This window comes from Anomalospiza imberbis, chromosome 5 (assembly GCF_031753505.1).
Source record: "Anomalospiza imberbis isolate Cuckoo-Finch-1a 21T00152 chromosome 5, ASM3175350v1, whole genome shotgun sequence".
Taxonomy (NCBI): domain Eukaryota; kingdom Metazoa; phylum Chordata; class Aves; order Passeriformes; family Viduidae; genus Anomalospiza; species Anomalospiza imberbis.
In genome coordinates, this window is record NC_089685.1 from 15,116,052 (window position 1) to 15,136,965 (window position 20,914).

The 20,914-nt window shown below is 41.6% G+C and overlaps 1 protein-coding gene across 5 annotated transcripts in view; it reads right to left on the reverse strand.

Annotated features, from left to right (window-relative positions):
• CELSR1 (cadherin EGF LAG seven-pass G-type receptor 1) overlaps nt 1–20,914 on the reverse strand; it is a 165,774-nt gene that overhangs the window by 76,565 nt on the left and 68,295 nt on the right. For all 5 annotated transcript variants that reach the window (XM_068189747.1, XM_068189743.1, XM_068189745.1 and 2 more), the window contains exon 2: nt 19,980–20,618. In XM_068189747.1, the coding sequence (XP_068045848.1) occupies nt 19,980–20,618 (639 nt within the window). The remainder of the gene's footprint in view (nt 1–19,979; nt 20,619–20,914) is intronic.

Consider the following 20,914-nt stretch of genomic DNA (forward strand, 5'->3'; position numbering starts at 1 on the left):
GCTTTGTATGTATGCCATGGGTTTCCTTCCTGTGCTTGCCCAAAATCTGAGAATAAATCCCAATTAAAAAAAATAATGTACAAAGGATATTAACTTTAAAATATCTGCTCTGGCTGGGAAAAAAAGCAGCTGCTGAATTATCATTGTACAGAAAGCCAAACCCTCTGTGTGAGTTAATTAGTTAACATTAGTGTTTTGACATGTGTCTTCCTATGGTATGTTCACATCCCACATGCAAAACTGTTCAGAGAAACTGGAGGTGGCATATACAGTTGAATTTAACTCAGGAACGCTCTCTGACAATTAAATGTAGAGCAATACTACTCAACACAGCCAGCTGAAGGAATACATTTCTGCCACTTAATGTCTGCATGACCACTGACCACCAGATGATACAACTACATTGGGACAGGCTCTTTACAGTGCTCAGCAACAGCACGAGGGGCAAGAGGCACAGATTGAAGAGCAGGAAGTTCCATCTGAGAATGAGAAAAAACTTCTGTCCTTTGAGGATGACAGAGCACTGGAATGGACTGCCCAGAGAGGCTGCGGAGTCTTTCTCTGGAGATATTCAAAACCCATCTGGACATGGTCCTGTGCAACTTGCTGTGGGTGAACCTGCTTTAGCAGGGGTTTGGAGGAGCAGAGATCCCTTCCAACCCTGACTGTTCCGTGGTCCTGTGATTGACTCAAGCACAGTTAAAACCATGAAAACACATTCCTGCAGGAAAGTAAAAGCAGCAGGAGCTGTGGGCAGTGACTCATTAACAAAGGCAAATTTAAATGGAAAGTTTTGTTCCATTTAGTGCTCCATAGCCCAGCTCCCACAGGTTCCCACGCCAAAGCTGCCCACACTGGGAGGCAGGCTGAAGCCAGCAGTACTGCTGCACCCAGACCTGGTCTGCACCTCTTTTCTGTGCCAGGCTATAAACTGCCATGGTTTGCAGCTGGTTTAGCCACTGTCCCAAGGGCAGTGATCTCTGAGATAAGGTGAGGTGGGCAGCTTTGTGGTTTTGGCTCTCCAGCTTTGCTGCCTTTTTCTTCTTGCATCAACATCACTTGCCTTTCAGACCAGGTATGGCTTAAGCTGGCAAAATGCAGGAGCAAACATAAGACTGCTATGATCAGGAGCCAGGCACACCCCATCCTCGTGGGGCCAGCTCTGGAGGATGGACCTGCTCTGTGCATTACTCTGAATTAATAACCCAAGGCTATTAATAATTAATACCCTTGAGTCCAAGCCTGTGCTTAGAGCTTTTCCCCTTCAGCACTCATGTTCCTATATTCTCATTTTAATATATAAAGTGAAATGCTGTGAAAATCACTTGATAAATATATTCCTGTTTCCATTTATCAGGCAAGATTATGTGAATACACTTTCCTTAATATTTTTAAATGCTCTATAACGTGTCTCTTTTGGAAAAAACTGTATTTATCATCCAAGACATCCCTCAGTATGCTGGATATGATGCACACATGCATCAGATGTTTTAAGAGGACACTACAGCAAGCGCTTGTTAATGATCCACTGCATAAGCACAGCCCTTACACACATATCATGTGTACCAAAACTCTCAAAAAAGGGGAAAACCAAAATTCCTATAGAAAGAAAAAACAGATGTTTGTTGCTTTAAAAAAAGTAGTAGGATATTTTGTGAAATAACTCTTTGACTCAGGGAAGAATCTAATCATCAAGATTTTCTGGGAACAGAATGATGTATTTTGTAAAAGCAAATAACACAAAGGCTAGAATACACAGAGAGAAAAAGGGTGAGCTAAAAGGAGAGATTCCTGGCATTGCAGCATGCTGTGGAAATGCCATGGCAATACAGAGGTGAAATATAAAAGCCTAAGCTGGAAGTCATTAATGGTTCTGTATTAATTCTGTGATATAACAAGAATATATAGACCATTTGTTTAGATACCTATACAGGCATAAAACCATTTACAGAAAAGCTATATTGTATTGTTTTTACTACTTCTTTTCATTATCATGTGTAAAGAAGTAAATTAAAATAATATACTTCAAGATTCTTTGTCCTATATTTATTCAGTTGTAGCATCATTGATGTCCCAGTTACTAAAATTATTCTGAATTCTCTTAAGTCTGTAATGTAGATGAGAACTGCATTTGATGCATATTCTTTGATGTTGAATTTTCATATTTTATATTTACCAAAATATATTAAAATAGCGGTTTTGAAATCTCAGCAGTAAATCCAAGGTGTCACTGTGCTTCGAGGCACAAAGGTTACCAAAATTTTTTTGTTTTTTAAACTTAGAAACCTTAATTACCCTTTTCTCCAAAGGTGCCTGGAATTATTTAGAAAAAGAGCATTTTTGTCTTTTGGAGTAGCCATCTCAGCAAGAATTCGAAGCACTGCTTTGATCAGGACTGTCAACAGAAGGCACCTTTGTGTCACCCTTGGGTTTGTCACTTCCAAGGGCAGCCACCTCTCCCTGGACACACCACTGTCCCACAGCTCTGCCCTGCAGGAGTTTTGAGGCACAGCCTAAAAACCGTCCTCACAATTTGAACCAAAGCCTGCATGGACTTGAAGGAAGAGCTGGTTGCTGGCTGGAGCTGGAGTCAGAAGGCCCTAAGGGAAGAGCTGCTTGAGGAGCAGGAAAGGAAGGGAGCTGCATGTGCCAGCCTTTGGGAATGAAAAGCGCCTGTGTGCCTGTTTGCAGCTGAAGGTCGGAGGGCTGGGGCATGCCATCAAAAGGGTGGCCTTACAGTCTGGTAGGAAAAAATAGTACAGAAGAGGGAGAGCTGCTGTGCAGTGAGGGTCTGGAGGGGCTGGGGTGATAAAAGCACAGCCCAAATAGCTGTCACACACAGCCTGGGGTCAATCTGTGAGACTGGCGATGGCAGCATGGCCCAGCCACTCACCCAGCCTGTGAGACCCTCCTTTGCTCCTCACAGCATTTCCTTGACTAATATAATTTCATTTTTCACACTGGCTTGCGTTTTAGGAATCACTGAACAAACTGGTTACACATCACAGCTCTGTGAGATCCAAGCAGGGATGCGAAGCTCAGCCCCTCCAGCTGCTAAAGCTAGAGCATGCACTCTCAGATAACACGGGCCGTGGCTGCCTGTTATCTGCCAGCAGATTCCTGGGCGTTGAAAAAATTCTGCCCTTGCCAGAAAATGATTTACTGCGACATGGCAGTAGCTGAACTTATAAGCTCCCAATTAATATTGATGACTTTTAAAGCTACTAGCCCTGTGGCTTTTCTGCAGCCCTTTATGTAGTGCTTCCTGGTTTTAAAGCCCTTGAGATCAAAATGTTGTAGTTGCTTTGGACACTGCATCCTACTTACAAACATCCGATCTTTAGTACATACCTATCCTCTTCGATTTTAGGACTAATGTTACAAAGATGTTAGTCATGAAGTTCCTGTTAAGTTTATGTAAGTGAGGACACCATGATAGCAGGTGCAAAAAACCAAGAACAGGCAAATACAAAGGCTGGCTAGATTTGGTCTCCCTCTGACTGATTCCAAATAAAGTAATGAAAATTTAACTAATAAACAATAAGTGGTGATAAAAAAGTGAAAATAAATAAAAATAAGCTATCTTAAAACTGAGACAATAATCTCACAATTGCAAATGCCTCCTGAGCTGAACATTGTGAGTTTCAAGCAACACACTGATGTGCATCAATGAGCTGGTCTTTGCAGAAATCTGACTGTGGTTTTGCTGATGAGTTATTTGACTTTATAATAATGATGTAAAATGTTTGAAAGCTTGCTGGAAAAAAGATGATGGCATCCAAATACATACAGAATTCCTCTTCACATCAGTTTACTGCAGTGTGTTTCATCAATACACCAGTTTAGGGACTAGTCCTCAAAATTTTTTACTATTCTCTGATTGTATTCAACTGAAACAGTACATTAAATATATATATTTACATGAAGCAGCAAATTTGCACTGATGTTCTTTTTTTATCAGTTTCCCTGGACACATTAATTTTTTACTCACTGTCTGTAATTGTTTGAACTGATTATTTTCTCCTTTCCTCATCCTGCCACTTGCTCTAGACACATATTAATTTTGTCTACGATTATAGTTGCTTTGCCAGAATAAACAGCATGTTGATAAGCTGATTTAAGCAGCTGACCTAAAATTATATACTTTAAAGTGGAAAGGAGAATCCACAAGAATTAAGGCAAAAGGAGAAACAAGAAGAAATAGAACAACTAAATTCTTCAAACAATTCCTCTTGTCTGTTTGCCCTAATAAAGAACCAACTACATTAAAAATGTATTTGCTGCCTTGCACATTATGGGAAATCAATCCTGCTTTTCCTCTAGTAATTAAAGAACTAACCTTACATGACAATTGGCACCAAAGCAATCAGTGCACTAAGAAATAAGAAGGCTGTTAAAAACAAATTAGCTGCAGAATCAGCTTGGAAATCTCTGTGGGGACAAGAGATAAAGAGGTTGGGATCCTGTGCTTTAGGGGTGGTTTCACCATCGTTCAGAGGAGTGGGAGTTACCACAGTCCCCTCCTTTCCCCAAGCATGCTGCAGTTTCCTCTCCATCTCTTGTGCAGGCATTCATGTAATCCTGCAGTTGACTGATTTGTAGAGCTAAGATGGCAAAACACCGTTCATTTCTTTATTGAAGTGTTAGTGATCTTCAGATTAAGTCCCTTCTAGGACTGATGGGATGAATAGCACAGCAAGCGCATGGGAAGGAGGCAGGACCATGCACCCAGGAATTCTTAGAAAGGATTAACTGTTATGGAAATACAGCTTTAAGCCATTTTAGATGGCTCATGTGTGAGTCTAGTGGCTCAATGCTTGCCTTAGGAGAGCTGGACCAACATCTCCAGTAGATACCCACCTCTCTCCACTGATTGTACATGGATGTACTGCAGGAAAATTTGCCGAAAACATAGGTGCAGTTCTAATAATAAAAATTAGCACTGGATTTTGTCTATGAAGGGAAATTAATGACTTCAGTGGCTCTGTGGTGCATGAGTCTACCCTCAGAACCTACTGGGAGGTCAGCTTTACCTCCCAGCAAATTGGCAGCAAATGCCAATTACCAATGAAATGTGCCACAGACAAACAAACAAACACACAAACATACATCTAATGGGTTTCTGAGAGAAGTTAGAGAGCAGCTACCCAGAAACATTAGCCAGATCATTCTGAGTGATGGAGAAACTGGATCAAATAGAAGTTAGAAGCCACTGGTGTACTAGTGACAGAGATTAATTAGGGGACAACTAAATTCATGTACCATTTTACATGAGTGACTCAGAAGTGTTATTTGAGTAACAGACATAAAATGTGCATTCCTTAGAAATCAAGGGTCAAAGCCTTACTGCCACTTCAGAGAGGCCATGCAGAGTCCATGCTATTGATACTGATGGTTATGACTTTGTGAGGTTTCTAAATGACACCCTACTAAACCTTTAAACTTGAAAATATATTTTGGTCTTTTCTTTTACTCATTTGTTTACGTTTTTAGAACTGGGACTGATCTAGGTTAATTAAAATTATCCCAAATCCTCTTATAGGGAGAAACAGCAGCTTAAGGTCTATTTTCGGGTTTCCCTCCTTTCTTTTGCTTTCTGCTTCCTTTGCTGCTTTCTGACTTATAAACTCATATTATGAGAAACAGGTTAAAGTAAAATAATACATAGATACCTACACAGACAGACTCCACACATACACACTCAAACTGCTGACTTGCAGTGGCAGCTGTCCTGCAGAATTTCAGTTGCTAACCATTCCAGATTTAATATTACGTATTTACAAGAGAGTAACCTGACCGTACAACACTCAGCAAAGTAACAGCAAAAACATTCTTGTCACACTATGCATATAGCTTGCCAAGCAGTTCTCTGAGGTGATGTGTAGAAATGATTCTATAATAAGATACTCTGGAAATCACCCTTTTATCTCTGCATCTGCTTTATGTTTTCTGTGGGCATAAGCACTAAGCTATGAGCTGGTGGGAAGAAACTGTGCAGATTTCCCACTGCTCTTTTGGATACAAATACATATCTCTTATACCTCTCCTTTACCATCACACTTCTCCCTTCCCTGTGCTTCTTCCACAAAATTCTCCCTAGGCATCCTTGATAACTCACACGTTAGATTTTCAAAAATGGTAAGACTCAGCTTTATAAGGGTCCTAAGATTTTTAATCATGAGATGCTTTAAAATAATGAATGTGAGAGGCTTTTTATTTTCTTTTATTTACCCCTGAAGCTGTGGGTGTCATCTGCTGGCCCCAAGGTACATAAGAGCTCTTGGTGGTCTAATTCCAGCCCAAACTGGCTGTTCTGAGGGAGCTCCCATTCCTACTCACACCTCAACAGGATGATGCTACCTGAGCCTTCCTAATCCCTCTTCCTACCAGGGTCCTCAAGGAAAACCTCTGCACCCTGGCTGCTCTGAACTCCTGCAAGCTTCTGTGAGGAGAAGGAGGACCACCATGAAAATATTCCATGGGCCAAACAGGCAGGGGAGAGGCCAGGACCCCATTCTACTTGCTGATCTTTCCCCACTGGAAACCAAGCAAAAACTGTGTTTTACAAAAGCTAAAGCAGCAAAAGCAGGTCTCCATCTCTCAAGCTGCTCCAGGCTGTGCCCACTGATGCAATGCACACGCAGAGCAGGCATGCAACAGTGCCTGGCCCTCTGACAGCCCCAAACCAGACCCAGGTTCCTCCAGCAGCATCAGCCTGAGCAAGGATGTTCCAGTTTCCCTGGACTCCTCCCTTCCCTGGTCACAAAACAAAGCAAAACAAAAGACACCCTGCAGAGAAGGATGAACTGATTGATGATTTGGGCTGTTTTGTGTTTTTGCATTTAAATGAGAAGGAATAATTGGGGGAGGTGGGAGGGAGAAGAAACAATACTGAGGAGGATTAGTGATATTTGGGGCACATCTGTTGGAGAAATGAATTAGTCTGTGGATTCAGAAATTATGAGCATGTTCTCAAGAAGATATATGTCAATGCTGCATTATCACTGAACCTCATTCTCCTATGCAATTTCCACCAGTGCCAGCAAGAACAGAACATAGACATAAGTCACAACTGAATACCTGTTTTCCCTCCCTTGTGTATTTGTTGAGGATTAAAAATTCCCAGGCATTAAGTTTCCACTCTATCTACACCAGGCAACTCACCTTTCACTTTCCAGTCATGAGGCCAGAACGGTGTGAGCACTAGAAGTGAAACCAAGATTTATCAGGAGCACTGTGATTTTTTTTTCTGACAGCACCATGGTGAGCAAGGAGCCAGATGCCACAGTAAAATATTCTCCAGTTAAGAAAACACCCAGTTCTGAAGCCAAACTTACGGTTCAGCAAAAGAGGTATCTCATGATATTGCAGCCTATAGATTGGTGCCAACACCTCCAAAAAAAGGCCCAGATGGTTGTTTTACAGAGGTGGAGCACATGCTCAATGGCAAACTGATGAAGACACATCTCTGTGTGAAACCTAGGCACTGGTGGTCTGCAGTGTGTCAGTGGGCAGGGTGCACAAAATGTGTCTCATTTCCCCCTGCTGCCTGCTCCCACAGCACCAGACATAATCACCCCCAGGCTTTTGAGGAAATGCTGAGGAAAAGCACTTTTTTGGAATGCTTTAGATGTGGTGGGGGAGAAAAACCCATAGAATCACAGGATCATTTTGGTTGGAAAAGGCCTTTAGCATCCAAGCCTTTAGCCTGCCACACTCACTTAACAACAAATTTTGCCTTGTGGGGTCCAGTGGGTAATTTCTTAACATCTTAATCTTTACTCTTGGCTGACTTGACAATGGTCGCTAAGCTCTCTAAATTATTGAGAGCTTTATTGTAATGTACAGAGCCCTCACAAGGTGTCATCTCCTTCTGCATCTGACCTGTAAGGTAAAGCTTTAGAGGCCTTTTAGGTTCTGTCTCTCTCACAGAGAAACAGTACAAATCACACAGTACAAATCTACACATGAGAAAAAAGAAATGCACAAAAATTTCCTGTTATGTTGAGATCTGTGGCAGGTTTACATGTAAGACAATTCATCATAATGCAAATTGAAGTGATTTGGTGTAAGATATGGTGATGAAGCAGCGCCTTTCAATAAAAGCCTAAGCTTTATCTCTGGATGTATTATCAGGGGGATAACATTATCATAGATGTCAAAGATAAACCTCAAACTAGATTATGGCATTGTGTCTGCAATTTGCATTATTGCTTGGAATAAATCTCTTCCTAAAAATCCCACCTTAAAACTGGTGAAGAAGCTGGAGGTGTAAGAACAAAGCATCCCTTTGCATAACACATTCATTTACAGAGGAATATCCTCCCTCCATTTATTTTTAAGAGGCACCTTACAACCTTTACTCTACATTCATCTGATATTGTATTTTGTTTTCTTGGCTCTCTGTGCCCCTTGAGTCCTCTCCAGCAGTTTTAACTCGATGAGGGGCAGATGGAGGGAGCCAAAGGCTGGAGTAGCCACCGTGGCTGGTGGGACAGATGCCCTTCGGGACAACCTTTGCAGGCTGATCCATATTTGCATCTCTGCACGCCTGCAGGCACTTCAGCATGGGAACCACCTGCCAGGCCTAGTTCTCACCTCCTTCCATGGGCAGCAGTGAGGTAGAAGAAGGGAACAGAGTCATTGTGCTTCTGCTCAGATAACAAGAAAGATTATTTCATCCCACAGAGTTGCAATTATTCCTGGGCACCAAATGCCACCACCAAGACCATTAACTCCACAAGGCTGCTGTTCCACAGGCTGTTTTGGCCTCCCACTGGGCTTTTCAAAATACATTAAACTATTTATGTGAATGAGGAAAGCAAGCAAGGCGTGGTGGCAGTGGCAGGGGTGTGTGTGCAATAACATCTTTTATCAACAGGAACTCAAGAGTTGGAAAACCAGACACACTTTCAGGCACCATCAGGCTTCCTGCTCACTTTCAGCCTGGTTTCCCTAAACTGCTTTCCACAGAGATCACCAAAGGGTTGCATCTCCCAGTTCCTAAATTGGTGGGCAAGAGCAAAACTCTAGCACTTGTTTTTGATCAAGTTAGCATCTCAAAGCAGTTCAAAAAGGCCACACATCTGCAAATAACTGCCCTCAAAAAGAAGACGAAAAGTGAAGGCTAAAGAATATGCAGAAAAGATCAGTGTCTCCCTTCCAAGTGCAAACACTGCTCTTCTCTTTAGGAGAGTTCAGCCCTTATTTCACTAAGAACCCACTTAATTTTCTCCATGTAACTGTTACAGACATGATGATTCAGCTCACAGGAAATAAAACACAGAAGAATCCATCTCCCCCTGTCTCCAGCAGCCTGCTGGGACTCACTGCACAAGCAGCTAACTCCACACGTCTCCACTAAAGGAGGGCTGGTGAGAGCCCACATTTTGTGTTTTCCATAACATTACAAGTTTTCACAGGAAAATCTCACTCTCCCATTTTCTGTGTAATCCAATGCTATGGTAAATATCATGGCAATTTAGAACCAGGCAGGCCCCAAATCAAACCATGCCCCTTCACACCCTAGGTGGTCCCAGAAGCTCTGGTGGAAAGAAGCATAATGGCCAATTAGTGAGAATAACTGAAGATAAGCCATAAAATATTAATAATGCAACAGAAAACCATGCTTAAAGTCAATCTACCATTGTAAGTATGTGTAAGGAAGCTAGCAGTTCAGAGCTCTATATTTTATTTTATAGGAGAAGTATTAGCTTAAAAGAAAGATATACTTAAAAGCACTGTCTAAATGTCTTTACTGTGAATCGTAGTTCAGTGGTTTAGCATCATGGGATAGGTAGAGCTGGAAAAACAATCTCATGCTCTTCAAATTCTCATTGTTATACATTGAAAGAAAATTCTGAAAAAAAAAAAACAATCAAAATGCCCTTTTCTTGTCAAATTAAAAGGATTAAGGTTAAAAAGATAATCCTGTAATCTTATGTTTTGGTAGTCTCAAAAATATTTGGTACACAGTACAGGAACAGAAACTGAAAACAAAAAGCAACTTAACCAGGGAAACTGACTTTTTCTTAATGAGTCATGAAAAAGTGGTTGTAATGTCACACACATCTTGCACAGAAAATCTCAAAATCCATGTATTTTTAAACCTACAGAACAGATGGAAATTCAAAAGTTACTTTCTTAAAAAGTATTTTTAAATTGACTCATAAAAAATTAATCCAGCCAGCTTTCACAGCTTGTACTTAACTCTGCTTACAGCAGTCCTGTGAATTAAAATTCAGCCTTTTTGTTAAATACCATTCAATTTTAAAGTAATCTTAAATGATTACCATCTTATTAGAGTTAATACACTTCATTGTGTCAATTGGAATGTGTTTAATTATTAATATAAGGCATTCATCTACATATCTTTATCTTTCTTACAATATGCTCATCAGTTGTGCTGACCCATTGAAGCTGGCCTATCTAATTAAAACATGCTTTTTAATTATGCTATATGAAAATGCTGTATAAAAGGTCTCATAAGCTTCTCTATGGAGAATTTGAGAGACAGCCTGAAGTAACTTCATTCTGAGTTTTAGAAACTGAGGATTCAGCCTGGTGGCTGCCCTGGAAGCCGCGTTCCGGGGGCACCGTACAGTGCGGGGCGCAGAACAAAACCCGCCCCAGGAGGAGCAGGGCTGCGATGCAGGCACTGAACCATGATGCTCTAAACAAAAGAGCATTTGCAACAACAATGAAGTTGTGGTTCCCACCACGCTTTGCACAACTGTAATTATCTTGATGTTCAAGGCCAAGTGCCTCAGTCTGGCGCTCAACTGTCGAAACTTTCAATCATCATAACACAAAGAACAGAGACACAAGAAACTATTTCATGCTTTTTTTCCCTCCCAACAGGATATCATCCTGATACCCTCATCTCTGCACCCAACCATCCTTCCTGCCACTTTCCCATTGTTTATCCACTGACGACAACAAAAATGTCTAATTTGGGAATTATAAATACATATACAGAAGTCCAAATGTCTTTCATAATTCAGTATTACTGCTTCCCAGTTTTGTTTCCCAGTTTTTTATTTGCAGACGGGAGAAAAGGAGCCCCATTACCTTGATCCTTGGAAGCTAAATCTCTTTTTTGTTTTGGAAGATCTAGAATATTTGACTTCAGATGTCCTGGATTTTTTTTTTCAGCTTTGATCTGCTGTGAACACTGTGAGTGGATTTTCAGAACATAAGGTATACTGGAAAAAAATACTATCTCATTATGATTTTATCTTCTGCACAAATAACTTATAGGCAAGTATTTGGGTTTTTCTCCTCATTTCTCTCCTCCTTTTTTCTTATCTGATTTGTTTCCAGTGAGAGAAAACCACAACCACTTAAGGGGTAGTCTAACATATGGGTTGTTTTGACATTTAGCAAGTGTATGTTTGATTAATGAGAATGTACTTGTGCAGCTAACCTTTTTGAAATTAAACAATGGGGGAAAAAACCCCAAATCCTACATTAGACAAGGCTCAACTTGGTTAAATTAATGAAAACACAACTGTAAACTACGGTCACAGAGAAATTTGCTGTTGTTTAATAAACTGCTATTTAAAATATTTTAATGAAAACAAACCTCCATGTGTGTAATTTCTGTCAGACCAATGATCTGCAATGCATATATATGTTCACAATTATGACAGTGTGTGGGAATTTAGCTACATCAGTGAGGAGGGGTTTTACACGTACCTATAAAATTATAATATAAAATACCTCCACTATGATTAATTACACTTCACATCCCACATTTTTTATTTCAGTTCTACCAATGATGATAAGAAAATGCACTATAACAAAGGTTTTCAAAAAGCCTGGGAGAAGTTTTACTCCCATTTAGGTGTGATAACAGAAATACCATCAATATAAAACCAGGAAAATAATTCAAGAAACTGCTCAAAATTGACAGAGCAATGTCATACACAATAACGTACAATAAAAGATTTCACATGTGCTAGAATAAAGGGAATCCCGACTTTGGACCAGTCTGTTGTTAACCAGAATGCCAACAGGAAAGCTGAGGTGCTCAGTGTGTATCTCTCTGCCATTGGACACCACTGATAGCTCATGCTCACAGCACATTTCCTTGCCAAGGGGTGGGTAGAGAGGTCAGGTGCCAGAGGCAGGCAGGTACCCATGCCAGGTTAGCAGCTTGCCTTGCTCACCAAAGCAGGATGCCTGACAGCAAACAGGAGCTTAGCAGGCATGGTGTCAGGGTCAAATGTGTTATTTTCACTAAAGCTATTTAATGACATTCAACTTGAAAAAACGAGACTGAAGCCGATGTTAGCCATGGTAGAGGGCTTGGACTAGCAGATCTTTAGAGGTCCCTTCCAACCCAAAACATGCTGAGGTTATACCTGGCCATCAGGGGTAGATATTAAACACCTGCATTGTAGCAGAGCTGGGGCAGCATTTGTCCCACAGCTGCAACCCTGTCCCACCACAGTCTGTGCTTGCAGGCCTCTCGTGTCCACAAGCCTTGACTTTGTACTGTACAGCCCACAGCTAAAAACCTGCCGTCTCTCCATATTCCACTGTGACCTCACAGACACCAAGGGCATCAAGAGCCGGCGAGTGTAAAAATGTAACTGTGAGAATGGAACCATCCTGAAACAGGTTACTGCCGAGTTATCTGGTTACTGAATTCTAGCTACATGCTACTTTTACAGTTTTTGGGTTTTTTTAAATAAAAATCTGAGAAGAAAGCATAACATTATCAGTGATAGACTCTTCAGCTGGCAAATGAAGGGAATGGCTAAATGAAGGGAAGACAAAGCCAGCCTCACAGCTGTCTTACGGAGAAGCAAAAGAAGATAAGCCATAATCAGTAAGGAGGATTTCCTAGACACAGAACTGTTTGGAAGAGCTGAATTCATAAGTATATAGGAGATTAATTACTAAGATAGCTCCTGAAACCAGAGCTAAGTGATTACATTGGTGTGTGATCTACTACTTGCTTCTACAAAGCACCCGTCGTCCCTCCACTGCAGAAGCACCCAGCAAGAACATGAGTCCTGTCAAATAATTCTAAAACTAATTAAAAAGAACAAACACAACATTAAGTCTGTAGCTAGGTTTCCACATGACAGCAAAGGACTTTGATCAGTGCAAATATTTCCATGGTCAAGGAAGATAAGACACAAGGCTCCAGATGAGGCATCTGAACCCCCAGCACTTGCAGCAGGTCAGCTGAATCAAAGACCACCCCACATGCAGCACCTTGGAGGGCAAGGACGGTTTGGACATGACCGAGAAAACTGTGGAACTTCAAACAGTAGCTAGTTTTTTAATCAGGAGGATGATAATGCAATAAAACTCTTTGCCTGGGCTTAAGAAAAAGCATAGCAGATTGCTGTGAAGGCCATGTACAGCATTTGAGAGGTAAGCTGTCAACAAATACACCACAGTAATCCATGTAGCAAAGGATTTTGTATCCTGACAAGTGAGCGTAGGTTGAAGATTAGCTGAAGGACATACCCTCCAGATAAAAACCCACCTAGAGAAATGGTAGAGTTCTTCAGTGAGTCCTGAGAATCTGATATAAACTCTAGATTTGCAACATTCATCTCCTGTGACTTGGTGACAGACATGGACAGGAGTATAATCCACAGAAACATGACAACAGTAGACTTCAGAATTTGACTGAATTTTTTTGCTCTGTTTTTATTGTTTCACTTTTCTTCTGGAGGAAGCAGTCATGCAGTTGTGGTATCTGGGCCACAGCCCCAGTGCAGCATCACCTGGTTCCATCATCAGGCTGTGGTGTGCTGGCCCCATCCCTGCACGCGTGAACAGCAAATCTTGCCACAAAAAGAAGCAAGGACCTGTTTTAACACGCACAGCAAATCTCAGAGTTAAACACACCAGGTGAGTGGGCACACGGACTTCTGCTGAGAATCCAGTCAGGAAAGAAATGCTTTTCACAGGGATCCAGCCATGTTTCCAGCCATGGGCAGCCCAGGAATGGCCCTTCCTCTTGACTTGCTTTTGATGCAGTCCGGGACACAATTGGCTTTCTGGGTTGTAAGAGCACATTGCCAGCTCATGTCCAGCCTCGCAACCACCAGCACCTCTGAGTCATTCCTGGCAGGGCTGCTCTCGATCTGTTCATCCCCCAGACTGTGTTGATACTGGGGATGCTCCAACCCAGGTGCAGGACCTTGCTCTTGGTCTTCTTAAACCTCGTGAGATTCACATGGGAATCCCATGCGTTTCTCGAGCTTGTCCAGGCCCCTCTGGATGGCATCCCATCCTTCAGGTGTGTCAACTGCACCACTCAGCTGGGTGTCATCTGAGAAATTTGCAGAGGGTGTGCTCGATCCCTTTGTCTATGTCATTGATGAAGATAATAAATAACGATGATAGCCTTTTCCAGCTTTTACACCAGTCATGCTCTGAAAAGTGTTTGGAGGATTTAAGCTCTGCTTCTGGACCATCCACCTCCCTGCTTACAGGGTCCTTGCCAGCCCCAAGTGCTGTAAGCACCTGGGGGCTTGGAAGGGGCAGGGAGGAAACAGAGGTACAACTGCTGCCAATGTGGGGGCACAGCTTGCCATGTCTACACCAACAGAGGTGCCTGCTTATTCAGTGGAGGCACAAAAGGGCTGATGAAACAGAGAGAGTTGAAGATGGATGGAAAAGACCGTGCTGGGACATCAGCCAAGGAGTACCAATTGCAAGGATGGATCTTACAAACAAACAATTATTTATCTTTCCATCAGATGTGAAAAAGCTGCAGAGAGTCAGTTCCACAGCAATCAAAGGGAAGTGGTGACAGTGTTATGAAGACCTAGTTTCACTACAAGCATCAGAATAATGGCATGGCATAGCACTGCTGAAAAAGGAAAAAAAAATCGAAAAATGTCTAAACCTTCAACACTGTCCAGACCTTCACTGGCATGCAATCACCCTCCACAAGCTTTTTCACAGTATTGCTATACAGAAACTGCAAAGTAAGGCAACCAGGTATTCTATTCGAGGCACTGAGAAACAATGTAAATTAGCCAGCACTTTTCTTCAATTTTTCCTGCACCCAAAATCAGCAGAAAGACCTCATAAAAACCCATTAAGAGTTCAAATTCTGGAAATACTGCAAATCATCCAGCACTTTAAGAACTGGAATTGTATTTAAACTCCTAAAATTGACTGTATGTTTTTTAGAGTATTAGACCTTGCCTAGGTTTTTATCTCTTTAGTATGTAAAACCATGTGGCATATCCAGTAGCATAACTCTGAAGACCTAAAATAAAAGATACTATTAAGGCAGCAATGATACAAAACATTTCAGTATCTTAGTTGTGTTCCCTTCATATTTGAATGACGTATCAGAGAGATGGCCCATAAAGCTGTCACAGGGCAAGGACAATGTCCCTGCATTCATGGCAGTGTTTGTGAATGACAGAATTTCTTCTTTGGTGTTTTGTATTAAAGAAAAACTTGGTCACAGCTGCTTGAAAATGTTGTCAAAGCTATCCTTGTGTAAGGACAGCCTTTGTTCATACTTGGTGTCAAAAAAACACAGCCTTCCATAAGCTAAACAAGGAGTTAAAGATGCAGTGAAGAAGGAATCAAATTTAGATTTGCTGTACAGGATTTGGCTGTTACACACCTGTGATCCCACCCAACCGCAGAAGTGCAACTAAGAGTGGAATTTCAGACCTCCTTGCACAAGATAAAACACTCATTATGACTACTGTGGCTGCCAGATTTCTCTACCTGAAAGCTGAAATTCCCTGAAATAAATCTCTCTGGCCTGAAAAAGGAGAATCTGGTATCAGAGTGAGCTGAGAAATTGCTATCTGAAGAATGGATATAAGTAAAGATAAAGCAGAAGATATCCTCACATTTACTTTTATTTTCTATGTTTTCAAGAGCCAAACACTGAGAACTTACTAAGCAATATGATTAGGAACTTCTGGCAGGATGCTGAGAAACCAGCTATAATTACCTTCTCATGGCACAAAATTTGAATTCACAGCAGGCACCTTAGATGTAATGATTCCTCATGTCAATATGGTATCACAAATACAAATTAGGAGGGGAAAAAAGTGTAACACGCAAAAGATCTCTAATTGCTGTATTTGATTACTAGAAGATTTCACGTAAGATTTCTCCTCTCTCTGAAGTGAAATCCAAGGAGAGATGCAAAGGATATGGGGAATTCTTTGATGATCTTTTTCCCCTACAAACTGCTCCTTGCTAGGGATTGCATAGCAAAGGAGGCAGAGAGAATGTGATAATGCTAAGGTGAACTGTGGGAACATTGAATATCTTCTTTATTTCAGGAGTTAGGGGAGTTTCTTTTCCATTAGAGTGCATTTGTTTTGTGTTGATTAAATTTTGCTTTTTGGGAACATGACCATAGAGGAGAGCAGTCTTGGTGGCTGCTGAGCAGGAAGACCACGAGAATAGCACTGGAGGAGGCACCCACTCATGGCAGGGCAGGAACAGTGGGAATTCACACCCAAAAAAGTGCTGACTTATGGCCACAGTGGTGTGCTCTGTAGGAGGCACCAGGATGAGGCTGGAAGTACAGCCCAAGCAGGAACTGCTGCGGCATCCATGCCCCTCAAATGGGTGTGGATGACATGATGCATTTGCACTTCAGGAGGTTGTCCCCTGGGCAGTACAGAGAATTCCACCTGTGCCTAAGCCTTCACCTACAGCTCAGCTCAGCTGCTTCTGCTGCACTCAAAGATATTTGAAATGAAGCTAGAAAAAATACACAGGCTCTATATAGTGTTCAATAAATTTGTTTGCTGAACTAAAATTACATCCTTTAACCTGTAGTCATGCAGACAGCTCTCTGCCATCAATGGCACAACTATTAGCATGTACATTGTTCACTTCTCTACACTGATTTGTATATAAAGAAGTTAAAGAGGTTGTAAGTGTGAAAAAAAAAGGATTAAAAATATATGTACTTCCTCACTCCCGTTCTTACATCACAGGAAGTGAAGTGAATTCCAAATCACCCCAGCCTAGCCAGTAATCAGGTTTCAGAAATACCTTGTGGAAGCTCAGTTTACCTTTGCGCCTGTAACAGAAGACTCCTGAAGACAGAGAAACTTTCATCATGTATAAATGACTAACAATTACATCGAACCAAATGGAGGGCTTCAAAGCAGGGTGGAAAAATGGAGGGAAATTCCATCCTATTAAGATAGGACATAATTGTCTTGTACAGGAAATAAACACTATATTTTTAGCAGGTGACCAGTCAGATAGAATCAGTACAGGGTTATGATTGTGTAGTGATTTCTCATCAAATTGCAGCCTATCTCCCCAGAGAGATGACAGATCTTAGTATTTTCTTATAATTATTTTTCTATGTAGGCTCTTAATTGGGAAATGGAAACATGAGAGCTCCCAAAGCAGGCTGCATTTCATAGACTATTACCATTCATATTTCATCTTTTACAATTAATTCAAAGATTTGCAAGTACCTCATACTGGTATGTTACTACACCAAGTTAGTACCATGATAAAATTTCAGGAACACCAGAATCTTCCAACCTTCAGACTTGGCAATTCCCTGCTCATTCCAATTTATGGCCACTGTGTCCCATGAGCCAACACACGCTGCTGCTATTGAAACCAACCTATGCTATTTACATATCAAATAGATAGAAAATCTGCATTGCTGTAAACAATAAATTCACATCCAAGCTGAAAACACAATATTATGATTAATAGTTATAGACTGAACTTGCAAATGGGTATGAATATATTTAAAGAAATTAGTAAAATCATAGGTAAAATAACAATACTTAAAAGAGATTGGGACAAAATTCAATAATGCGTCTTCATGAAATATTTCTGGTAATAGATTACTTGTTGATAACATTTTCAACCTTGCTCTGTAAAGGGGATGAAAATCAAGGAACTATTGGCCACCATATGTGGGGAGATGTTTGGGTTTGATGAACAAAACATTGTTATGCAACATGGAACCTAAAGGCATCGAAGCAACTTCAACCAACCACAGAACAGATACTAAATTTCTACTGCATTCATCCAGTAATAAACCAGAAAAATTCTACTATATTAGCATCAATTTTTGGGATAAAGTATTCCAGAGCCCTCTTTATCATGGTTGGAAGTGTTTTTCCCTGGCCAATCTGAATGTGATCAAACTGTCCTTCCAAAGAAGAAAGTGTTTCACTCAAGTGTAGTTAACTCTGAAACCTAAAGAAAGCAGAGATATAAGCAGTGCTCCCTCCTTAACTTCTGACCACTTTAATATCCTGACAGCAGGACAGTTAATTTTTAACTCGACAGCTATGCACTGAAAGTAGAGTTACAGATCAATCTTTCTTTGTGTATGAATAATATGGTGCTTCTCTTCTAAATATGTGCTGTTTGTTCTGACTACAGCATTAAGTATTAAACACGTTCATCAATTATTAATATAAGCTTATTATCTTTCATTCTAAAAGTGTATTTAGCCTTTTTTTCTGAAGATTTCTAGCAAGAGATTCTAAAAATGTGATGGAATGCATGTCATTCCAAAACTAAGACATGGAAGTTTTAACTTCATTTTTATGCATATCTTTGGTTAATGAATCTTGCTACTTCCTATTTACAGTACAATAGTATACAAACATTTTTAATGAAATCTACTGATCATAAAATCTATTTTGTGATGCCCAATTCTGTGTGTATTGTGTATTTATGGATAATGGACTTTAAAATGCATTTCACTGTGGAACTCATTCATGAGAAGCTTGGCACAAAAGTAACTCCTTAACAAACACCAAATATCCCAACCATCTCACAGTTCTATTCAGGGTTTCTCTCATCTGGCAAAAAATTTGTCCCCATCTTCTTAGAAAGGTCCTGCTACCCCAAGCCCTGCATAAATTTGAGCGAGCATCTCCTGTCCCCCATGCTGGGAAAAGTCCAGTTCCTTTGCTGCCATGTCCCTGCTCACTAACTCCTGGCTCCTTCCACAGTTACATTTTTGATGACAGCCCTGAGGCAAAAGCCAGAGACTGTGAAGGAAAAGGCTTCCACCTGGAGGGCTGGATCCACATCAACAAGATTTTTTTTTACATCAGAATTTAAATAATTTATGTTTTCAATTTTTTATAACTTCAGCAGTGAGAGGCAGTGTTGGGAACCAACCCCCTCTGCTTCACCTCTTGTTTGCAGGGGTCACAGCAGACATTGCTGAGCTGTCAGTGTAAATTACAGCTGGCAGCACGTCAGTGCAGAATGCTTAAATGCGTGTGCAATTTCAAATACATAAATAATCCCACTGACTTTTCTGAAGCACCAGAAAACATTCACCTAATATTCTTTCGTAACTTCTCGGGAGTATTTGAGAAGCAGCACTTTGATCTTTATTAGCTGTCAAGTCCATGATGAGGCAAAGTACCTTCCTCAGCGGGCTGTGGAGACAGGCCTGGAAGCAGCTATGTCCTTCTGGAGTTTTATCTGAACATTTACAAACCAGAGCGGAGTTACAGTATTTCCCTTAAGTGTGTATTACTGCAGCTTTTTGGGAACAAGAACAATGCTAATGCTCTGTGCTGGCTGATGACCAAGGGCTGAGGAGCTCCTACCGAGGCTGTGCACCCACACTATGCCCCGGTATGTGAAGGGGCCTGGAATGGGTTTACATGCAAAGCCATGAACCAGGAGATGTGTCCCATCTTTTTTCCTTCCAGACAGAAGAAATGTGTCTGCACAAAGCATTTTGAGCAGAAATTCACACAGTGCAAATCTGTTCAGCAGCTGACAGTCCCCCTGCATGACCTGGAGCAAGGCACGGTTCCTATCACCGTGCACGCACAGAGATATGGGACTTACCCTAAGTGACACTCACAAACCTTCTCCTGACTAGAAGGCAGCGCCAGGAGTTTTTCTCCCTTTGACTAGGAACGCCAGCAATTTCAGCTTGACACAGAGCTGGCCTGGCTGATGGTCTAACATATAAATCATGGGCCAAAGATAAGATAAACACATACCGGTGTAGTCCTCGTAGCACTCACAAGTGTAGCCGCCCTCTCGGCTTCGGCAGAGCCCGTTGCTCCCGCAAGGGTTGGAGTAGCACAGATCAATTTCTGTCTCACAGTAGTCCCCGGTGAAGCCCGGGGGGCATCGGCACCGCAACCCGTTGATGGGGTGGATGGGGCGGAACAGGACCGTGTTGGAGCTGATGAACGGGGCCGAGCTGTCAAACTTCAGGACAGAGACACACTTCATGTAGTTCTCACAGGGCTCACGCAAGCAGATGTTGTCGTCGAAAGGCAGCACCCTCTGTGTCGAAATCATGGTCAGCAGCGTCCTGTTGAGGTAGATCTGCTCCTGCAGGTCCTCAGAGGGGAAGAACTTGTTTCGAATGCCACCAGGGAGCAAGGCTGAGAAGGTCACGTTCAGGATATTGGAGCTGACATCTGTGTCATTCTGGATGTTGAAAACAAAGATGCCGTCCTTGGCAGTGGAGAGCACAGTTGCCACCCCCTCCACAAAGAGGGACAGGAGGGGAGAAAGGAACCTCTCCTGGGACATGTTCTCCAGCCGCACTGTGATGCTGTTGGTGAGCATGTCGTCCGTGATGATGGTGACACGCAGGGTGCAGACTGCAGTGACACTGTGAATGCCATCTGAAGGGAAGAGAGAAAAATAACAGCGATGTCAGAGAGCAGGCTTCAACCTACAGACAAGGAGGATCCCACAGTCTCCTGAAAATGAAACAGATCTGCAAGGCACTCAGTTCAGGGCACCAGGATGAGAGAGGGAAATGTATCCACCTTCTGAAGTTATTACCAATACCTTTTCTCAGAAAAACAAAATAAAATTTCTTAAGAATTGTAACTCAAAGGACCCAAGACATCTCAAAGAGGCAAGAACACCTGGAGAAGGTGCCAGGCAAATAACTAGTGAGGGTTAGTGTGGAAAC